The sequence below is a fragment of the Pseudophryne corroboree genome, chromosome 1 (assembly GCF_028390025.1).
Source record: "Pseudophryne corroboree isolate aPseCor3 chromosome 1, aPseCor3.hap2, whole genome shotgun sequence".
Lineage (NCBI taxonomy): Eukaryota > Metazoa > Chordata > Amphibia > Anura > Myobatrachidae > Pseudophryne > Pseudophryne corroboree.
In genome coordinates, this window is record NC_086444.1 from 869,347,743 (window position 1) to 869,370,251 (window position 22,509).

A 22,509-nucleotide genomic window follows, 5' to 3' on the forward strand; every position below is an offset into this window, starting at 1 on the left:
GGTCCTCCTCAGCCAGGGTATCAAACTTGTAGAATTTTGCAAAAGTGTTTGAACCCGACCAAGTAGCAGCTCGGCAAAGTTGTAAAGCCGAGACACCTCGGGCAGCCGCCCAAGAAGAGCCCACCTTCCTCGTGGAATGGGCATTTACTGATTTAGGATGCGGCAGTCCAGCCGCAGAATGTGCAAGCTGAATCGTGCTACAGATCCAGCGAGCAATAGTCTGCTTTGAAGCAGGAGCACCCAGCTTGTTGGGTGCATACAGGATAAATAGCGAGTCAGTTTTTCTGACTCTAGCCGTCCTGGAAAAATAGATTTTCAGGGCCCGGACTACGTCCAGCAACTTGGAATCCTCCAAGTCCCGAGTAGCCGCAGGCACTACAATAGGTTGGTTCAAATGAAACGCTGATACCACCTTAGGAAGAAATTGGGGACGAATCCTCAATTCTGCCCTGTCCATATGGAAAATCAGATATGGGCTTTTACACGACAAAGCCGCCAATTCTGACACACGCCTGGCCGAAGCTAAGGCCAACAGCATGACCACCTTCCACGTGAGATATTTTAAATCCACGGTCTTAAGTGGCTCAAACCAATGTGATTTTAGGAAATCCAACACAACGTTGAGATCCCAAGGTGCCACTGGAGGCACAAAAGGGGGCTGAATATGCAGCACTCCCTTAACAAACGTCTGAACTTTAGGCAGTGAGGCCAGTTCTTTTTGAAAGAAAATAGACAGGGCCGAAATCTGGACTTTAATGGATCCCAACTTCAGGCCCATAGTCACTCCTGACTGTAGGAAGTGCAGAAATCGACCCAGCTGAAATTCCTCTGTTGGGGCCTTCCTGGCCTCACACCAAGCAACATATTTCTGCCATATGCGGTGATAATGTTTTGCTGTAACATCCTTCCTAGCTTTTATCAGCGTAGGAATGACTTCATCTGGAATGCCCTTCTCCATTAGGATCCGGCGTTCAACCGCCATGCCATCAAACGCAGCCGCGGTAAGTCTTGGAACAGACAGGGCCCCTGCTGTAGCAGGTCCTGTCGGAGCGGCATAGGCCATGGGTCCTCTGAGATCATTTCTTGAAGTTCCGGGTACCAAGTTCTTCTTGGCCAGTCCGGAACGATGAGTATAGTTCTTACTCCTCTTTTTCTTATTATCCTCAGTACCTTGGGTATGAGAGGAAGAGGAGGGAACACATAAACCGACTGGTACACCCACGGTGTCACTAGAGCGTCCACAGCTATCGCCTGAGGGTCCCTTGACCTGGCGCAATATCTTTTTAGCTTTTTGTTGAGGCGGGACGCCATCATGTCCACCTGTGGCCTTTCCCAACGATTTACAATCAGCTTGAAGACTTCTGGATGAAGTCCCCACTCTCCCGGGTGGAGGTCGTGCCTGCTGAGGAAGTCTGCTTCCCAGTTGTCCACTCCCGGAATGAACACTGCTGACAGTGCTAGCACGTGATTCTCCGCCCATCGAAGAATCCTTGTGGCTTCTGCCATTGCCATCCTGCTTCTTGTGCCGCTCTGGCGGTTTACATGGGCAACCGCCGTGATGTTGTCTGACTGAATCAGCACCGGTTGGTTTTGAAGCAGGGGTTCTGCTTGACTCAGGGCATTGTAAATGGCCCTTAGTTCCAGAATATTTATGTGTAGGGAAGACTCCTGACTCGACCACTGGCCTTGGAAGTTTCATCCCTGAATGACTGCCCCCCAACCTCGGAGGCTCGCATCCGTGGTCACCAAGACCCAGTCCTGTATGCCGAATCTGCGGCCCTCGAGAAGATGAGCACTCTGCAGCCACCACAGCAGAGACACCCTGGCACTTGTCCAACAGATCCCACTGGAAGATCCTTGCATGGAACCTGCCGAAGGGAATTGCTTCGTAAGAAGCTACCATCTTTCCCAGGACTCGCGTGCAGTGATGCACCGACACCTGTTTTGGTTTCAGGAGGTCCCTGACCAGAGATGATAATTCCTGGGCCTTCTCCTCCGGGAGAAACACTTTCTTCTGTTCTGTGTCCAGAATCATGCCCAGGAACAGCAGACGCGTCGTAGGAATTAGCTGCGACTTTGGGATATTTAGAATCCAGCCGTGCTGTTGTAGCACTTCCCGAGATAGTGCTACGCTGACTAACAACTGCTCCTTGGACCTCGCCTTTATAAGGAGATCGTCCAAGTACGGGATAATTATAACTCCCTTCTTTCGAAGGAGTATCATCATTTCGGCCATTACTTTGGTAAATACCCTCGGTGCCGTGGACAGACCAAACGGCAACGTCTGGAATTGGTAATGACAGTCTTGTACCACAAACCTGAGGTACTCCTGGTGAGGTGGGTAAATGGGGACATGTAGGTAAGCATCCTTGATGTCCAGCGACACCATAAAATCCCCCTCTTCCAGGCTTGCAATAACCGCCCTGAGCGATTCCATTTTGAACTTGAACTTCCTTATATAAGTGTTCAAGGATTTCAAATTTAGAATGGGTCTCACCGAACCGTCTGGTTTCGGTACCACAAACATTGTGGAATAGTAACCCCGTCCCTGTTGAAGGAGGGGAACTTTGATTATCACCTGATAAAGGTACAGCTTGTGAATTGCTGCCAGTACTACCTCCCTTTCCCTGGGAGCAGCTGGCAAGGCTGATTTGAGGTAACGGCGAGGGGGAGTCGCCTCGAACTCCAGCTTGTATCCCTGAGAAACCACTTGTAGAACCCAGAGATCCACCTGTGAGTGAACCCACTGGTCGCTGAAGTTCCGGAGACGCGCCCCCACCGCACCTGGCTCCACCTGTGGAGCCCCAGCGTCATGCGGTGGACTTAGTGGAAGCAGGGGAAGATTTTTGTTCCTGGGAACTGGCTGTCTGGTGCAGCTTTTTCCCTCTACCCCTGCCTCTGGGCAGAAAGGATGCTCCTCTGGCCCGCTTGCCTTTCTGAGGCCGAAAGGACTGTACCTGATAATACGATGCTTTCTTCGGCTGTGAGGGAATCTGAGGTAAAAAAGTCGACTTCCCAGCTGTCGCTGTGGATACGAGGTTCGAGAGACCATCCCCAAACAATTCCTCACCCTTATAAGGCAAAACCTCCATGTGCCTTTTAGAATCAGCATCACCTGTCCACTGCCGAGTCCATAACACCCTCATGGCAGAAATGGACATTGCATTAATTCTAGATGCCAGCCGGCAAATGTCCCTCTGTGCATCCCTCATATATAAGACGACGTCTTTTATATGCTCTATGGTTAGCAAAATGGTATCCCTGTCGAGGGAATCAATGTTATCTGACAGGGTATCTGACCAAGCTGCTGCAGCACTACACATCCATGCTGAAGCAATTGCAGGTCTCAGTATAGTACCTGAGTGTGTATACACAGACTTCAGGATAGCCTCCTGCTTTCTATCTGCAGGCTCCTTTAAGGCAGCCGTATCCTGAGACGGCAGTGCCACCTTTTTTGATAAGCGTGTGAGCGCTTTGTCCACCCTAGGGGATGTTTCCCAACGTAACCTGTCCGTTGGCGGGAAAGGGTACGCCATCAGTAACCTCTTAGAAATCACTAATTTCTTATCTGGGGAACACCACGCTTCTTCACACAATTCATTTAACTCATCAGATGGGGGAAAAGTCACTGGCTGCTTTTTCTCCCCAAACATAATACCCTTTTTAGTGGTAACCGGGTTAATGTCAGAAATGTGCAACACATTTTTCATTGCCGTAATCATGTATCGGATGGCCCTTGTGGACTGTATATTTGTCTCATCCTCGTCTACACTGGAGTCAGACTCAGTGTCGACATCTGTGTCTGCCATCTGAGGTAGCGGGCGTTTTTGAGCCCCTGATTGCCTCTGAGACGCTTGGGCAGGCGCGGGCTGAGAAGCCGGTTGTCCCAAAGCTGTTACGTCATCGAACCTTTTATGCAAGGAGTTGACACTGTCGGTTAATACCTTCCACATATCCACCCACTCAGGTGTCGGCCCCGCAGGGGGCGACATCACACTTATCGGCTCCTGCTCCGCCTCCACGTAAGCCTCTTCATCAAACATGTCGACACAGCCGTACCGACACACCGCACACACACAGGGAATGCTCTGACAGAGGACAGGACCCCACAAAGTCCTTTGGGGAGACAGAGAGAGAGTATGCCAGCACACACCACAGCGCTATATAATACAGGGATGTACACTATACTGAGTGGTTTTTCCCCTATAGCTGCTTATTATACACAGTTTGCGCCTAAATTTATGTGCCCCCCCTCTCTTTTTTACCTTTGAAGTCTGGAAACTGCAGGGGAGAATCTAGGGAGTGTCCTTCCAGCGGAGCTGTGAAGAGAAAATGGCGCTGGTGTGCTGAGGAAGATAGCCCCGCCCCCTCCGCGGCGGGCTTCTCCCGCATTTTTAAATAGTTAATGGCGGGGGTTATTGCACATATACAGTTTATTAGCCTGTATTATGTGCCTTTTTGCCAATAAGGTAATCTAATTGCTGCCCAGGGCGCCCCCCCCCCAGCGCCGTGCACCCATCAGTGACCGGAGTGTGTGGTGTGCTAAGGGAGCAATGGCGCACAGCTGCAGTGCTGTGCGCTAGCTTAATGAAGACAGGAGTCTTCAGCCGCCGGTTTTCAACTTTCTCTTCAGTCTTCTGGCTCTGCGAGGGGGACGGCGGCGCGGCTCCGGGAACGGACGATCGAGGTCGGGCTCTGTGTTCGATCCCTCTGGAGCTAATGGTGTCCAGTAGCCTTAGAAGCACAAGCTAGCTGCAAGCAGGTAGGTTTGCTTCTCTCCCCTCAGTCCCACGTAGCAGTGAGTCTGTTGCCAGCAGATCTCACTGAAAATAAAAAACCTAACAAATACTTTATTTTCTAGGAAGCTCAGGAGAGCCCCTAGGGTGCCTCCAGCTCTGGCCGGGCACAGATTCTAACTGAGGTCTGGAGGAGGGGCATAGAGAGAGGAGCCAGTGCACACCAGATGTAGTACCTAATCTTTCTTTTAAGAGTGCCCAGTCTCCTGCGGAGCCCGTCTATTCCCCATGGTCCTTACGGAGTACCCAGCATCCACTAGGACGTCAGAGAAAAAAAAGTTCTCCCTCAATCTAGCCCACTATTCTGTTTATTCTGCTTCCATTACTTTGTCTATATGTGTGACTGTCTGTCTACTAAGGACACTGACCTATAGAAGTGAGAAGTAACAGTTGAGAAAGAGCTCTGCTTGGAAGACCAATTAGCAGGTAGATGTTTTACAAGGTCAAAGGAGAAAAATGTCTTCCTCCATTACATTTCTATCACGATCATGTTAAATTAGCCCTGCCAAATAACAAGGGTAGGCCAGCTCCCTGAATGTTTTAGCAATGCAAAAGTCAGATATGTATTTATCCCTCTGAGGTGGCCCTCACAGGAGGTAACCTGACACATTTCTCTGGCATGTAGAACTCACAAAATGCTTTTGCCAACAGTAAACACATGTGGACTGAACAAGATACAGGCATGGACAAATTGGTTGGTACCATTCTACAAAAAAAAAAAAAAAAAAAAAAACGAACCCAAATTTGTCTCTAAAATAACTTAAAAGTGCCAAAAGGAATTGGCATACGTCATTGTTTATTCTAACAGAAATCAGACTTTTTGAATAAAAATTCAAATGTAAAGACTAAAACAAATGAAAATGGCATTGGCTAAAATAATGGGGCGCTTAACCTAATATTTGGCTGCACAACCTTTAGAGGAAATCACTGCAATCAAGCAATTTACTGTATGTAGCTCTCAATGGGACCAATGTCAACAGGTAGTTTGTCCCACTCTTCCTGAGCAAACCACTCTAGCTGTCTCCAGCTTGATGGGTGTCATCTCCTGGCTGTATGCTTCAGTTCTTTCCATAGATGTCCGATAGGATTCAGATAAGGGAACATAGAAGGCCACTTCTGAACACTCCAATGTTCTGTTCTCATCCATTCCTGGGTGCTTTTAGTTGTGTGTTTTGGGTCATTATCCTGTTGGAGGACCCATGGCCTGATACTGAGCAGTATGTTTTTCTCAGACAAGCCTTGATAGTCTTAAGATTTCATTGTGCCCTGCACAGATTCAAGGCACCCTATGCCAGATACAGCAAGCAGCCCCAAAACATATCCAAGCCTCCTGCATGTTTCACAGTAGGTACAGTGCTCTTTTCTTTGAAAGCTTAATATTTCAGTCTGAACACAGAGCTGATGTGACATGCCAAAAAGGTCCAGTCTTGACTCATCTGTCCAGAGAACATTCTCCCAGAAGCAATGTGGCTTCTCAATATGCATTTTAGCAAATTCCAGTTTTGTTTTTTATGTTTTTTTTCAAAAGTGGAATCCTCCTGGGTCGTCTTCCACCGAGCCCAGTGTTGCTCAAAAGGCATCAGACACTGATATACATTGACCATGGAAGTCAGCTTGTATCTCTTTGCCAGTTTTCCTGGTCTCCTGTTGTACCATTCTTACTAACCTGTTTAATCTGGGGGGACATTTCTTCTTTTGGCCACATCCAGGGATGATGGCTACAGTACAATGGACTTTAAACATCTTAATAATATATAAAGGCTTGTATCAGCGATTTAAGAGTCCCAGACTTATCACCAGTCTGGGACTCTTAAATCTCTGATACAAGCCTGCTGTCCAGTGATTGGGAACTGCGGTCCTATTGGGACACTTTCTGACAAATTATTGCATAAGACCTTGCTACGGTCCATCTTGCAGCAGAGTACCATCATGGAAAAATACAGCCAGTGAGAGGATCTCCATTGCTATACAGGAGTGCTAACCTACTGGAGGACTCAAATGGAACTGGTAATCTCTGGCATAATACAATTTCCCTAGGAAGCAGGCCTTCATATGAATTCTCCCAGCTTAACAGATCAGTTTTTTACTGAAACATTATTTTTTTTAGCAGTGTTGCTCCTTGCCCCACATCTATTGGTGTTTTTATATTTTTTCATTATTTATTTTTTCTGTTGCAACAGTTTATCTATATATAATTCCTAAATGCATGTCATATTTATGACTAACACTACATATGTGTAATAAACATTGAATGTTTTTATCTTTAGCGCTGAATCAATTTTATTCTTGTTGTTCTACTATAAGGGTCTGACTAGCCCTCTATATTCAGCAGCTGGAAGTCTCACAGCTCCTGTCAGCGCCAATCCTACCTTGGTAGTTTTTTTCCTTGCATATCATTCAATACTGAACGAGATCGTTCATATCGCTTATACACATCGGCAAGTGTGTAGGGCCCATTATAGTCTTTGAGGTATATTCAATTCGAGTCGGATCCTTTCCGACAAGCATTGTCAGAAAATATCCAGCAAAGCACTATTCAATGAATAGCCGTTCCCGACAACTATCACATGCCCCGCGCTCAACGTCCCGTCCGTGCTGCTACTGCCGGTGTTCCGTCCGTGCAGCTGCTGACCCGCTCCTCCTCTCTGCTTTCCTCAGCCGTCCCCGTGTGTGAGATCACAGGGAAGGGCTGGAGGGAGCCTCAGATCCCTGCACTCAGCCACACAGCCCAGTGCCAGCCGGGGAGTGCTGCACACTGCTGCTGGGAGAGAGGAGCCTGGCCGGGGGGACGCCCGTCTGAAGTACCTGCCATGTGCCCTGATGCCCCTATAGCCCGTTGTCTCTTCCATCCTCCCACGTCCCAACACCCCTCAAAACATGTCCCCGCATCCCCGTCTCATCTCCTCAATCCAATTTTTTTTTAAAGTTCGAATGAGATTGTCGGAAACGGGGCCAAAACCGGTCGGATTTGGCCGCGTTTCTGACAAAAGCACGTGAATTTGCGGCTATTCCGCCGCGAATTCCTGACTAGTTGTAAAAAAACCAGCCCCTACTGAATAGGTTGGAGCCCCTTCCGACCTAAATCAGTCGGAAACTGCAGTCTTTCTGACAAGACGGCAGTTTCAACTTCAATTGAATATAACCCTACACCTTTAATATGCTTGTCTATAATTGTCTGTGTGATCTCCTCAGACAACCCTGTCCTTTGCTTTCTTTGGACCATGTTCAGTGTGGTGCACACAATGATACCAAACATCAGAGTGCCTACTTTTAGATTGGCTGAATGACTGATTAGAAGATTAGAGATGTGTTTGATATTAGCTCAGATTAATTGCTTTCTTGAATTATCACTGTAATCCAATTGTTTATTATCTTTTCTAAGAGGTACCAACAAATCTGTCCTGGCCATATTAGAATGTATTTGGAGAATAAGCAATAATGTATCTTTTTTCACAGTTTTGCTTTATTCTAAGCATAGCAAAGGCAAGCAGGTATACATGAGCCAAAAGCTTTTCATTTCATCACTTTTCAGGAGAAATGAAGCATTCTTCAATGAGCTGAGGCAACCAACAAATTGGTCCACATCTGTGTATATTTTAAACACCTGAATGCTAACACTTAAGAACACTAGTAACAGTGGTAGTAACACACTATATATGCGTTTATATTTGCATTTTCACTTGCAAAAACCACAGTAACACTAAGCTGCTTGAGTATGTATCCTCTGCACACCCTCAATCGGTTTCAAGAATTTGGCTTGCTCTATTTCGTGTAATGAATTGACATTTCACAGTGACAAAGTCAAACTACTACTATATACCTGTTCTCCTCTGTAGATGACATACTCTGCATATGCCAGTCCATTTACACTCGGCCTGCCAATGACCGAGTGATGCCCTGGAGGAGCATGCGCCATCTTCATAGTGCTGAATTGCAAGAAGGATTTGCCAAGTGTCACTCTACAGAATAGCATTTGTCTGAGAAGGAAAAAATACACAGCTTTTAGGTTCATTTTGACAGATTCACACAATATGGATCAATTTATAGATAAGAGCCTTTGCTTGGTATATAGTAAGTTATGAATTTATTTAGTAATATGTAAAAAATAATAAAAAGCACCTCAATTTAATATACAGTTCTTGTTTATTTGTATAATATTTCAAAAATAATGTTTTAAAATGATAAGATAAACTAGAAATGGCAGATTCAAAATTCATAGCAGCAAAATGTCTAAGCTGCACAAGGTTTAACTTTCCCGGGACATTTACGATGGGCTGCATATTATATTTAATGCCAAACTAAAGACTCCGCAAGGTCACATATAAATCACAGGCAGAGGAGTCCCAGCAACTAATTTCCTCCAAATGACAACATTTGATGGCATTGTGAGGAAAGTGCAATAAATCTAGCTCCTGACATTTAAAACCTTGCTCTGTCAGCACAGTAAGAAAATAAGTGTGGGGCAAAGTATGATTTGCAAAAAACAGTTGCCCAGAACCTTGATCATCAATATATCACATGGATTCCTACACAAGAAGTTACAGTGATTGTGTACCCTCAGTCCTCTTTAAAGGGAAATTACCACCTTTTTCTTGCTCCATGCTTTTAAATATAAACTTATTCTCAGAAATCAGTGTTAAGGAAGAGAAAATGAGACACTTATCTGTGTAAAATTTGTACGTGCACAAGCTATAAATACTGTACTTCCTTTAATAAAAATGTCAAGACTGCCCTAGGCAGGATGCTTTTTCTGGTATACGGTCATTAGGTCGACAACACTTAGATCGACAGTCATTAGTCGACATGCATTAGGTCGACATGGAAAAAAGTTAAAAAGGTTTTTTTCAAATTTTTTTTTTTCCTTTTGAAAAACCCCCCCAACCTTTTTCATACTTTACCATCCACGTGGATTACAATTGGGAATGGCAACCTATGCTGAGCGCAGCGGTAGCAGAGCGAGGCACCTTGCCCGAAGCATGGCGATCGCTCGCCATGCGAGGGGACACGGTGCACTAATTGGGGTTCCCTGCCACTTTACGAAGAAAACAACACAAAAAAAAGTTTCAAAAAGTAATGTCGACCTTTTTCCATGTCGACCAATAGTGGTCAACCTAATGACCCATGCCCGCTTGTTGTTGCTAGGTTAGTTTCCACCTATGACCTTGTGGCTTAGTGTTCAATTCTCTTATGGTGGGGACACACTGGCCTATTGAACAGCCGATCTATCGCTGGCCCGTCGACCAGTATGTACCAACGATATATCTATAAACGCCGTCGTTCAGACATATTGCATCGGCCCTGCAGCACAGCTGATGACAAATATCTCTACAGATCAATTGATTATATAATTTATAAGTGTTTACCCAGCATAACTGTAAAAGAGGTAGTCAACTAATATTTGACTCTGGATAAGAAACATCTTCTTTAGAGTGAAACATATTCGTGAGGAAACAAACCTGTGGCAAACATAACATGATCTGTCTTTGTGTGTTGGGCAGCCGGTTCCTCCACCTATGCCATAAACATACTGGTTGCTTTTTGACGAGTTTTCTGCAAAATATATGCCAGCCCCAAACATTCCACCAATGTATGCATGTCGCTCATCAAAGCCTTTATGAATGATTGCATTGATAAAGGGAGAGCCTGTATGGAAGGCGGGAAAATTGAAGAGAACAGTTAATATGCAAATGACAATAAAACTCAAAAATTCTGATCCATAACCACAGTTATAACAGATACATGTTACATATTTTTAGAACAGGTGGTTTTGCACATCTAACTTGAATATATTGATGTTACTGTACTTACTGGTGGGAAAAAAAGATTATTACAATCAAGTCTAATGTTCTAAAGGGATGCATACGGGGCTCTATACACGAGACCCAAGACTGCAACAGGAATCATGGGGGCCAGCTAATGCCGCTATGAAGAGTAAACCTTTGCAGAAAACTTAAGCTGGGTACAATGGCGTTTTAAGAGAGGACAGGGCCCGCATACAGCCTACCGTTGAGGGCCCCCTCCTCTCTGGCAGTGAATAGACTCTGGTATTATGCAGAGTCTACTGTGCATGCGTAGGTCTCCGGGTTCATGTCGCCCACGCCTTATTCCCAGGGACAGCTCTAGTGCGCCTTATTCCCAGGGACAGCTCTAGTGCGCATGCGTAAATAACTCAGAAACGTCCGCGGCGGCCATTTTCCAATTGATTTGTGTCTGCGGTGCAGTGCCGTGGGACTCCGGAGGGGTAAGTATAATACATGAGTGCAGGGTGTGCGGTGTGGGACCCCCTGGACCCAGGGGCCCTTGTGACCACACACCATCCACCCATTATAGAAAGGCTTATGGCTGGAGTACACACTAGAAAGATATAATGCTCGTTCTAGTGACAAACAATATACTGTATCTGTAGTTAATCAGTAGGTGTTTAGGCCCGATATGTCTGAATTATGTTGTACAGATCAGCCCTGCAGAACAACGGATTATCAGTGCATCTGCATGAGTGTACAGGCGACCTGCTCGTACACTGGCTGCAGGGGGCGCTGACATTGGCATCACAAGTTCGCGCGCAAATTCAAATGCCCACCCAGTTGTGATGGCTGGTCCGACATATCGAGATGCTGATTGGTAAGTATGGATACTGTAGTTTACCTAATTAACCTTTCTGTCAATGCAATGGCAGATTACTGTGTAGCCAGCCTAAAGAACTGTTGCAACACTATAAAAGTCTCGTTTAAATGTCAGGTTTATTTGCAGTGAATAGGGATGAGATATTTTGAAACGAAATGTATACATGTCTGTGCTTATTTTGCTAACACAACGCAACAGGGAACAATTTTCAAATAAGTTTATTGTGGAATAGGGATGATGATATAAAATTAAAATAAATTGTATGGAGGTCCCTTTAAACTAATCACAGTGATCGTGGAAACCAGACCTTCTGCCAGTACAAGAGGAAGAGTCTGAGAGATTTAGAACACTTTACGGAGGAATTAGAATACAAATATGATTTAACTATCTTATTAGCTTCTCAATTATACTTATGTCCTAGTAGGATCACAACATTTTATATATGTACAGGATTCATGAGCAGGAGATTATTTTTATGCTCCAAACTTAACCACGTGAGCAAAAGTACTTATACGCCTAGAGCTGTTAAATTACAGCCCCTTAACTTACGTGGTAACATTGCGGCTAATTGTCGTTAACCCATAGGTTCCGGGATTAGTGCCTGGTGCTATGCGTTAACACGTTTGCAGCACCCATGATAAGGGCACTTAATGCAGATTCATGTTCGAGTCTAATTGGCCCTACACACTCGGCGATCCGCCGCCGAGCTGCCCGACGGCGGATACGGGCGAGGTGACGGGGGGAGTGAAGTTTCTTCACTCCCCCCGTCACCATAGCAGTGCATGCTAATATGGACGAGATTGTCCATATTGGCCGCCTGCATGCATAAGCGACCTGGCACCAACGATTAACGAGCTTGGGGCCGCGCATCATTAATCGTTGGTGCCTACTCACTGCACGATATCTCGTTCATTAATGAACGAGAACGTTCATATCGTGTAGTGAGGTCTGTGTGTAGGGCCCATAAGGGAGACTTGAACAGAAATTCACGGTAAGTGCAGCCTGTGGGCTGTAATTGAATAGCCCCAACCACTGCATTAGCGGATAATTACCGAGGTTAATTGAATCAAGCTCTATGGGGTATATGCAATAGCGGGCGAATTGGCAAAATAGGCGAATTCCGGGCCGTTTTCGCCTCCAAAAATCAATTCGCCTATGCAGTGCAGTCATTTTTCGCAAAAAAACGGCCCGTCAAAATTCGCCTTTTCTCAATTCGCCTTTTTCCGAATTCGCCTTTTCTGCAATGGTACAGATGCTGCAATTCGCCTCCAGCATATTCAATTCAAGTTTGGAAATTCGCCTGCAGTGCTTTTAGACAGCAAATTCGCGATTTTCACTCCGCCACACTTTGGAGGGTGAAAACAAATAAAAAAATTTTAAACATGTTTTTTTTTGTGTTTTTTTTTTTAGGAATAGCAGATCTATTTATATTAGAAGGGATTAGGTTTTTTTTTTTTTTTTGGGGGAGGCACAAATATTATTTATATATTTTTTAAAATAATATTTTTATTTTTTTATTTTTTTTATTGCTGGAACGGTAAAATCCGGGAAAAAAATGGCGTGGGGTCCCCCCTCCAAAGCATAACCAGCCTCGGGCTCATTGAGCTGGTCCTGGTTCTAAAAATGCGGGGAAAAAATTGACAGGGGATCCCCCGTATTTTTAAAACCAGCACCGGGCTCTGCGCCTGATGCTGGTGCCAAAAATACGGGGGACAAAACGAGTAGGGGTCCCCCGTATTTTTAACACCAGCATCGGGCTCCACTAGCTGGACAGATAATGCCACAGCCGGGGGTCACTTTTATACAGTGCCCTGCGGCCGTGGCATCAAATATCCAACTAGTCACCCCTGGCCGGGGAACCCTGGGGGAATGGGGACCCCTTCAATCAAGGGGTCCCCCCCCCCCAGCCACCCAAGGGCCAGGGGTGAAGCCCGAGGCTGTCCCCCCCCATCCAATGGGCTGCGGATGGGGGGGCTGATAGCCTTTGTGTTCAAAAAAAAAGATATTGTTTTTTCCATTAGTACTACAAGTCCCAGCAAGCCTCCCCTGCAAGCTGGTACTTGGAGAACCACAAGTACCAGCATGCGGGAGAAAAACGGGCCCGCTGGTACCTGTAGTTCTAATGGAAAAAAAATACCCAAATAAAAACAGGACACAGACACCGTCGACAGTAAAACTTTATTACACACTGCCGACACACACATACTTACCTATGTTCACACGCCGACATCGGTCCTCTTCTCCATGTAGAATCCCGGGGTACCTGAAAATAAAAGATCAATTATACTCACCTCAACAGGCTCCAGAGATAAATCCACGGACTTGGCAAAAAAAGAAAGCGCATTTACCCGCACCAAAAACGGACTGAAAGGTGTCCCATGCTGACACATGGGACACCTATCCACGATTAAGATCTGTCAGTGACAGTTGTCACTGACAGGTCTCTAAGCCAATCAGGAAGCGCAACTTCGTTGCGCTAACCTGATTGGCTGATCGCTGTGACAGCGCATCGCACAGCTCCCTCCATTATATTCAATGGTGGGAACTTAGCGGCTAGCGGTGAGGTCACCCGCCGGTCAGCGGTGACCGGCGGGTGACCCCACCGCTAGCCGCTAAGTTCCCACCATTGAAAGTAATGGAGGGAGCTGTGCGAGGCGCTGTCAGAGTACAGACGGCGTCCAGCCAATCAGATGAGCGCCACGGCAGTAGCGCTTCCTGATTGGCTGAAGGGACATCAGTGACAGGAGTCACGTGATGTCCCGGCATTCGGGGAAAGGATTCTAATGTGAAAACATTGGACCCCTTTCATTAGTCCGGTGGAGCGGGTGTTCGGTTTGTTTTTTTACAAAGTACGTGGATTTACCTCTGGACCTCTGGACGCTGGAAGGTGAGTATAATTTTTTGACAGGTACCCTCGGATCGTCGGAGATCGTTGCAGTCGGCGTGTCAACACAGGTAAGTATGTGTGTGTCGGTGTATGAAATAAAGTTTTACTATCAAGGTGTGTGTGTCCTGTTTTTATTTGGGTATTTTTTCCCCAGTAGTACTACAGGTACCAGCGGGCCCGTTTTTCTCCCGCATGCTGGTACTTGTGGTTCTCCAAGTACCAGCTTGCGGGGGAGGCTTGCTGGGACTTGTAGTACTAATGGAAAAAACAATATCTTTTTTTTATCACAAAGGCTATCAGCCCCCCCATCCGCAGCCCATTGGATGGGGGGGGACAGCCTCGGGCTTCACCCCTGGCCCTTGGGTGGCTGGGGGGGGGGGACCCCTTGATTGAAGGGGTCCCCACTCCCCCAGGGTACCCCGGCCAGGGGTGACTAGTTGGATATTTGATGCCACGGCCGCAGGGCACGGCATAAAAGTGACCCCCGGCTGTGGCATTATCTGTCCAGCTAGTGGAGCCCGATGCTGGTGTTAAAAATACGGGGGACCCCTACTCGTTTTGTCCCCCGTATTTTTGGCACCAGCATCAGGCGCAGAGCCCGGTGCTGGTTTTAAAAATACGGGGGATCCCTGCCCGATTTTTCCCCTGCATTTTTAGAACCAGGACCAGCTCGATGAGCCCGAGGCTGGTTATGCTTTGGAGGGGGGACCCCACGCCATTTTTTTTTCGGGTTTTTCCCCGTTTTTTCCCGTTTTTAAAAATCGCGGCAAAATCCGCCAAATCGGCCGATTTTCGCCCGCGACTCTGGCGAATCCGTTTTTCATTGCATATGGTGAATTCCGGAAGCCACCTTCCGGAATTCACCTGGCGAATTTGGTCGAATTGAAAAAACGGCGATAATTGCCGCGATTTCGCCCGCTATTGCATATACCCCTATATGCTAGAACTACAGTTCTGCTCTATGTATGCTACAATACTGTTTTCAAGACAAAAGTGAAAGTCAACCTAACCTACAATGCAAATAGGGTTATTTACTAGAGGGAGAAAAAGTAGAATTGGATGATCTACCCAAGGCTTTCAGTTCCACTGCACATATGTGGACTACGTCATGCATCTGCGATGTATACATGACTGCCGAGCATTTAAGGCTCCGCTTACAGCTAGTCAGCATCACTCAGCTGCCCCGGGGACATTTAATTGTGGATTGCAGCAATACAAGATTTTCTATCGCTGCAATACAAAATCTTTGTTATCATTCATAGTGATACTGAACAGTCTATTACAGAGAACCATTTTACTTAATTTGCACAAATATTCTTTTTGTAGTGAATAATCATGTAAGTGCCAAATATTAGGAATTAAGCACTTCAGATTCTCATGTGATTTCCACTAACAAACGTTCTGTATCAAAATAATTCACAGCACTTAGGTGCTCATTTATCGAGTGATAAAACTCGCTGCGAGTGATAAAACTTGTTGCGTATGATAAATGGAGCTACAGTCAATCAGGTCCTAACTGTCGTGTGTTCAGCTCCTGTCATGTGTTTGAAATCTGACAGTTGGAAGCTGATTGGCGGGAGCACCATTCATCATATGCACCAACTTTTATCATTCACAATGAGTTTTATCACTTCTTGGGCTCCTTAATGTGGCAGCAGTTTCCAGACTGAAATGATAAAACGCCACAGTGTGTGTGTGCATCATACCGTGGAACAACATCCGTTCATTATGGTGGTTATGATTTTCTTCAGAAACTTCTTTTTGGCGGTGACAAAACCTCTCTCTGAGTTTTTTGTTTACTACCTTCTGAATCTGTATTAACAGCATGAAAAAGAAAGATCAAAAATAACCAATATCAAATAAATAAATAAATGCGAAATAAAAGCATTATAAGGAAAGTTCAAACAAAAAAAAGCATTATAAGGAAAGTTCAAACTTCCTTTCATAATTAAAGCATGACTTTGAAATAGTTTATAATTTAACTAGTCTGGGTTTTTTAGACCCAATAATCACATAAAGCAGCAAATTCAAATACCACATATTATGTTGGTGTGGTCCTGCTCCTGGGTAAAGTGCCTGGACCTTTTGAAAGAGGCAGTCACCCAGACAGCAGTTAATGCTTATCTCTACTCGTACTTCCAGTCTAAAATACAGAGCCTAGCAGAGTGACAGTATAAAATAAAGAGCCCTTTCGAGGGTGTAGTCTAAAATGCTAATCAAGAATAGTTAGCTATATGCAGACACCATGCTCTCTTCCATTCAGCTCCCTCCCGCTGGGTTGCACATAAGGGGCCTGATTCAGAGGTTGCTCAGAATATCCAATTGCATTTGGATGTCAGTGGAACTGTGCCTTCCGATGCAGTCCCCAATACCGGCATGCCTGACTTGAGCCACCCACGTCACCACCATGAAATGCCCATCAGAACTGCATGGATTTTCTTGCAGATCCAATATACATCTGCAGGCGGTAATTATCGTGACACGTGCACAGAAACCATAAGTAAAACATTCGGTGCTTGCGTCTGATGTTTTACTTGCATCCATCTCTAAATTAGGCCCACAACTCATTGGCAGACATTGCTATTTCTGGCCACATAACATTCTGAAAGGAACCCAATCAACTACCTGTCAATAGCAGTACTGGCTAATACTCGTTGAGGTCCCTGCTGGGTGAAGAGTTGGTTGATAATCAGTTTTATAGTCAACTCCCTTATGCTTATGGTCCTTTCCCTTAATCACAACCCTGCGGATTCCTCCTTTGTCCCTTCTGCTTTAAGACCCATCTACAATCTTTGTCTTCCTTGCAAATTTAAAACAATAAAAACACGGATTTCAAACTGAATGTTCTTTCCAACAAGCATTGCTGCTACTGAAGCTTCAAGTTTAGGGATTAAAATAAAAAAAAATAGAGCAACAAACACAAATTTTTCAGCATTTTATTTTGCACAAAGCTACTGACTTCAGGAAAACGTGGAAAAAACTGACAGAATTAAGTTTTGCAGAAATGTATTTGTAAATGCTTAAAACCATTTTCACTTGGTACAATATGTATATAAAAGTAACCTACCCACTGTAACACGCGACTAAGCAAAAATGTGGCATGACATGCAAATGGTGCTGTAGGAACATCCACCTACTTACCCTTATAACATTATAACGGTTGAAAACGCCGCCAGCATTGCCTCCATCCCTGTGTTCTCGGATTGAGTTTTGCATCTTTCAAGTGATTAAAAAAAAAAAAAAAAAAAAAAGATTTACTGACGTGACACGTACACTAAGGCACTTCGCAACAATTAACATAACAGATACCGAATTTGCCAGAAGCAAGATATCTACAGGACCGTCTGCCCACCTGTATTTTTTTTTAATTACTGCTGAACAATTGTACTGTTAGAGTAACCAAAAAAATGCTGTAAGACCATCCTTACATCTCATCTTTCTTTGTTTATATTACCTATTTGGTCTTCCTCTATCAAATCTCAAAGTGGGCAAAATCCTCTTATTTTTCAAAGTACTGCCTTCTTGGGGGTATATTCAATTGAAGTCGGATCCATTCCAACATTCATTTGTCGAAATGGATCCGACCTGGGCTATTCAATGCAATCTCAATTCGACTTTAAAAAAGTCGAATTGAGATGCAGGAGCTGAGATTGGGGAGAGCCGCGGGCAGACAGGGGAGAGCAGCGCTACAGCAGCGTAGCCGGAGGATGTCACAGCCGCCGCTCACAGCAGCGTCCACCCGGCTCCAGCAAGCGAGACCTCGCTTGCTGGAGCCGGGTGGACGCTGCTGTGAGCAGCGGATGTAACACATCCTTCGGCTACGCTGCTGTAGCGCTGCTCTCCCCCGTCTGCCCGCGGCTCACTCCCGTCTCTGCTCCCGTAGCACAGCCACCGCTCACGGCAGCGTCCACCCGGCTCCAGCAAGCGAGGTCTCGCTTGCTGGAGCCGGGTGGATGCTGCTGTGAGCGGCGGCTGTGATACATCCTCCAGTGCTGCTCTCCCCCGTCTGCCCACGGCTCTCCCCAGTCTCTGCTCCCGCATCTCAATTAGTCTTTTTTTAAAGTCGAATTGAGATGGAGGAAAAGGGGGCCAAAACCGATATGACACAAGCACATGGATCGGCAGCTATTCCACCGATCCACATGCTTTTCGACAAGTCGAATTCCTCGACTTGTCGAATAATTTGGTGTTAGAATGAATAGGTCGGAACCCCTTCCGACTTAAAAAAGTTGAAAACTGACGTCTTTTTCGACAGACAGCAGCTTTCGACTTCAATTGAATATACCCCTTAAACCCTATTAATACATAGGTTAAAATTTTAATTTCCATCATATCACCTCCTTATCATCCTTCCTGTAAGTAGAACATGTTGAGCCCTTCATGTCTCTTCATATCAGTTTTGTTTTGTAGACCATCTTGTAGTTTTTATCAACTGTATTAATGTCTGTCTGTTTAGAGAGAGACTCCAGAACTCCCTTATCCAGCTGCTAATATGCCTGCTTCTACAACCAACCTGTCTTTTCCACTGTCACATTACTGGTTACCTTCATACCACCAAATCTTTTAATTTCCAAGTCTGTTGTTGACATTACCACTCATTCTGTATTCTGCTTTAGTATTTTGTATGCCCATATGCATCATTTTATATTTTAATGCTTTTAAATTCCCCATCTGCGTATATTAATGTATATCACTATGCTTTTTCAAACACTCTTCTGGGATATCTACAAACATTTGTATAATATGCAAAAGATCATGGGAAATATATAATGAATATACTAAACAAAATATGTCACAGGACCGATCCCTGATCCACTCCATTTAAGGGGGGCAGTGTCCAAGCTAGTCTGTTTTAGCGCCGATCTGTGCCCACCCCTTTTCGCAGCACCCTGTTAAAACAACCTGCCCAGTGCCATGCTTCTACGTCTCCCCCATCCCCCCTTCTGGCACATTCTCAGCACCCTGTCCACATCCTAGCGGGAACACTAGGAGTGGTTTGTTAACTAAGAGCAGTATTCAATCGAAGTCGGAACTGCCGTCTAGTCGGAAAGACGGCAGTTTTCCGATTTTCTTAGGTCGAATCATGATTCAACCTATTCAATGGGGCTGCCGTTTTTCCAATTTGTCGGAAAACACGTGGATTGGCAGATTAGCCACGGATCCACGTGTTTTGTCGGATTTGCGGCCAAATCCGACAGGTTTTAGTCCCGTTTTTCGACAATGTCAATCCGAATAAAAAAAAAAGTCGGATTGACATTGTCGAAAACGGGCAAAACCAATCGGATTTGCAGCAAATTGAATACTGCACTGTCGGATCCGACATGCACTGAATAGACCCCGGTTGGTGTGTCTTGTTGTAAAATCTGGGGCTTCTGATCGGGTTTATGCCCAAAATGTAAAAAGGCAATGGGGTATATGCAATTCCGGGCGAATTGCGGCTTTTTTTCGCCCGTTTTTTAATTCGACACAATTCGACCGTCGATTTTCGGCCGGCGGGTGCCGGAATTCGACAAATTCAATAAAAAACGGATTAGACAGTCCCGCTGTCGAAAAACGGACCAATTGACGGATAAGTGCGTCCTGGATTTGACTTTTCGGACGGCACAAAAATGGTTAAAAAACCCGAAAAAAAATTGCATGGGGTCCCCCCTCCTAAGCATAACCAGACTCGGGCTCTTTGAGCCGATCCTGGTTGTAAAAATACGGGGGGGGGGGGGGGGAAATGGACAGGGGATCCCCCGTATTTTTAGAACCAGCACCGGGCTCTGCGTCCGGTCCTGGTGCAAAAAATACGGGGGACAAAAGACGTAGGGGTCCCCCGTATTTTTTACACCAGCACCAGGCTCCACTAGCTGGAGAGATAATGCCACAGCTGGGGGACACTTTTATATCGGTCCCTGCGGCCGTGGCATTAAATCCCCAACTAGTCCCCCCCCCCCCCTCCAGCCACCCAAGGGCCAGGGGTGAAGCCCGAGGCTGTCCCCCCATCCAAGGGCTGCGGATGGGGGCTGATAGCCTTGTGTAAAATCAAAGAATATTGTTTTTTTTGCAGAAGAACTACAAGTTCCAGCAAGCCTCCCCCGCAAGCTGGTACTTGGAGAACCACAAGCACCAGCATGTGGGGGGAAAATGGGCCCGCTGGTACCTGTAGTTCTACTTCAAAAAAAAATACCCAAATAAAAACAGGACACAGACATCGTGAAAGTAAAACTTTATTACATACATGCTGACACACACATACTTACCTATGTTCACACGCCAACCTCTGTCCACTTCTCCAAGTAGAATCCGGGGTACCTGAAAATAAAATGATACTCATCTAAATCCAGTGTGTCCTGTTCTTTTTTTGTAATCCACGTACTTGGCAAAAAAACAAACCGCATACCCGATCCACGCACTGAAACGGGTCCCATGTTTACACATGGGACCACTTTCCCCGAATGCTGAGACCCCCCGTGACTCCTGTCACAGAGGATCCCTTCAGCCAATCAGGGAGCGCCACGTCGTGGCACTCTCCTGATTGGCTATGCGCGTCAGAGCTGGCAGACAGCGCATCGCAAAGCCGCTCCATTATCTTCAATGGTGGGAACTTTGCGGTAAGCGGTGAGGTTACTCGTGGTCCCCACTCCTCCAGGGTACCCCGGCCAGGGGTGACTAGTTGGGGATTTAATGCCACGGCCGCAGGGACCGGTATAAAAGTGTCCCCCGGTTGTGGCATTATCTCTCCAGCTAGTGGAGCCCGGTGCTGGTGTAAAAAATACGGGGGACCCCTACGCTTTTTGTCCCCCGTATTTTTTGCACCAGGACCGGACGCAGAGCCCGGTGCTGGTTGTAAAAATACGGGGGATCCCCTGTCCATTTCCCCCCCGTATTTTTACAACCAAGACCGGCTCAAAGAGCCCGAGGCTGGTTATGCTTAGGAGGGGGGACCCCACGCATTTTTTCCCCCCTGGATTTTAACCCATTCCCACTGAAAACCATGCTCTCTCTATTTTACTCAGTTTAAAAAAATAAATATTGTTTTAAAAAATATATAAATAATAGTTGTGTCTCCTAATAGACAAACCAAGTACCTAATCCCTTCTAATATAAATAGATATGCTATTAGCAATACAAAAAACACAAAAAAACATGTTTTAAATTTTTTTTATTAGATTCCGCCAGCAAAGTGAGGCGGAATGAAATTGACGAAATTACTGTCGAAAAGCACCGTTGTCAAATTGACATTCTTCAATTGAATATACTTTTGTCGAAAAGCCGCATTTTTACCATTGCAGACATGTCGAATTTGACAACTGTCGAATTATAAAAAGTCGAATCTGAAAGGTCCATTTTTTTTGTCGAAAAGTACTGTATTGCATTGTCGAATATTTTTTTGGTGTCGAAAATGCCCCGTTTTTCTACATTTGCGGCAATTCGACCGCAATTGCATATACCCCAATGAGTTTACTAGTAAAACACAGCTAGTAAAATCATTGCCTTTTTAAATATTGGAATTGAAATTATCACTTATCTTACTTTATTTTCCAGAGATAGCTATTATCACTTCTGTTATTTATATCCATTGCATTATCTTTTAGCTTGATTCAATGAATTTCAGTTTTCAAAATCTAAATAATTTATATCCATTCATTCAGTTAGATCAAATCAATCAACGCTAGTGGACTTTTTGTGACTTATTCAGTCCAACAAACAAAACCATATACTTTGTACACGACAAGTCTCTCCCTACATCTGGCATTTCAGGAAGGGACAAAAACCAGACCCTTACAACTAATGTTTATTTCTTTAATCAACGCAAATATCCCGTCCTGGAAAATCTTTCCCCTTTCCCTTTTCTTCCCTCTCAGCCCTTACAAAACATCTTTAGTGTATGTTACCAGTTAAAACTACTGTTCCCAATGTCCCCCTCCTCTTATTGACTCCTCGAATAGTAGTCTGAAAGCAGTGCTACTCTATAATGGCAACAAACTCCCTTCAGTGCTCTGGCCTATGCAGTGGACATGAAAGAAACTTATGAAAAGTATGGCTATGTTGTTGGAGGGCATCAAGTATAAGGATCATGGATGGAATATTTGTTGTGACTTAAAAGGTAGTTGCACTGCTGTTAGGTTGCAAGGTGGACTTACAAAGGCCTGCTGCTTTCTGGATTTATGGGCGGAGAGAGAAACCTATGATGCTGGAGAGAAAAACGTCAACAGC

At 45.3% G+C, this 22,509-nt stretch overlaps 1 protein-coding gene across 4 annotated transcripts in view; it reads right to left on the reverse strand.

Annotated features, from left to right (window-relative positions):
• Nucleotides 1-22,509, reverse strand: part of LOC134914279 (poly [ADP-ribose] polymerase tankyrase-1) — a 571,272-nt gene that overhangs the window by 16,181 nt on the left and 532,582 nt on the right. For all 4 annotated transcript variants that reach the window (XM_063920036.1, XM_063920037.1, XM_063920035.1 and 1 more), the window contains 4 exons: nucleotides 17,449-17,523; nucleotides 16,014-16,119; nucleotides 10,253-10,439; nucleotides 8,617-8,773 (listed from right to left, as the gene is read on the reverse strand). In XM_063920036.1, coding sequence (XP_063776106.1) covers nucleotides 8,617-8,773; nucleotides 10,253-10,439; nucleotides 16,014-16,119; nucleotides 17,449-17,523 — 525 coding nt within the window. The remainder of the gene's footprint in view (nucleotides 1-8,616; nucleotides 8,774-10,252; nucleotides 10,440-16,013; nucleotides 16,120-17,448; nucleotides 17,524-22,509) is intronic.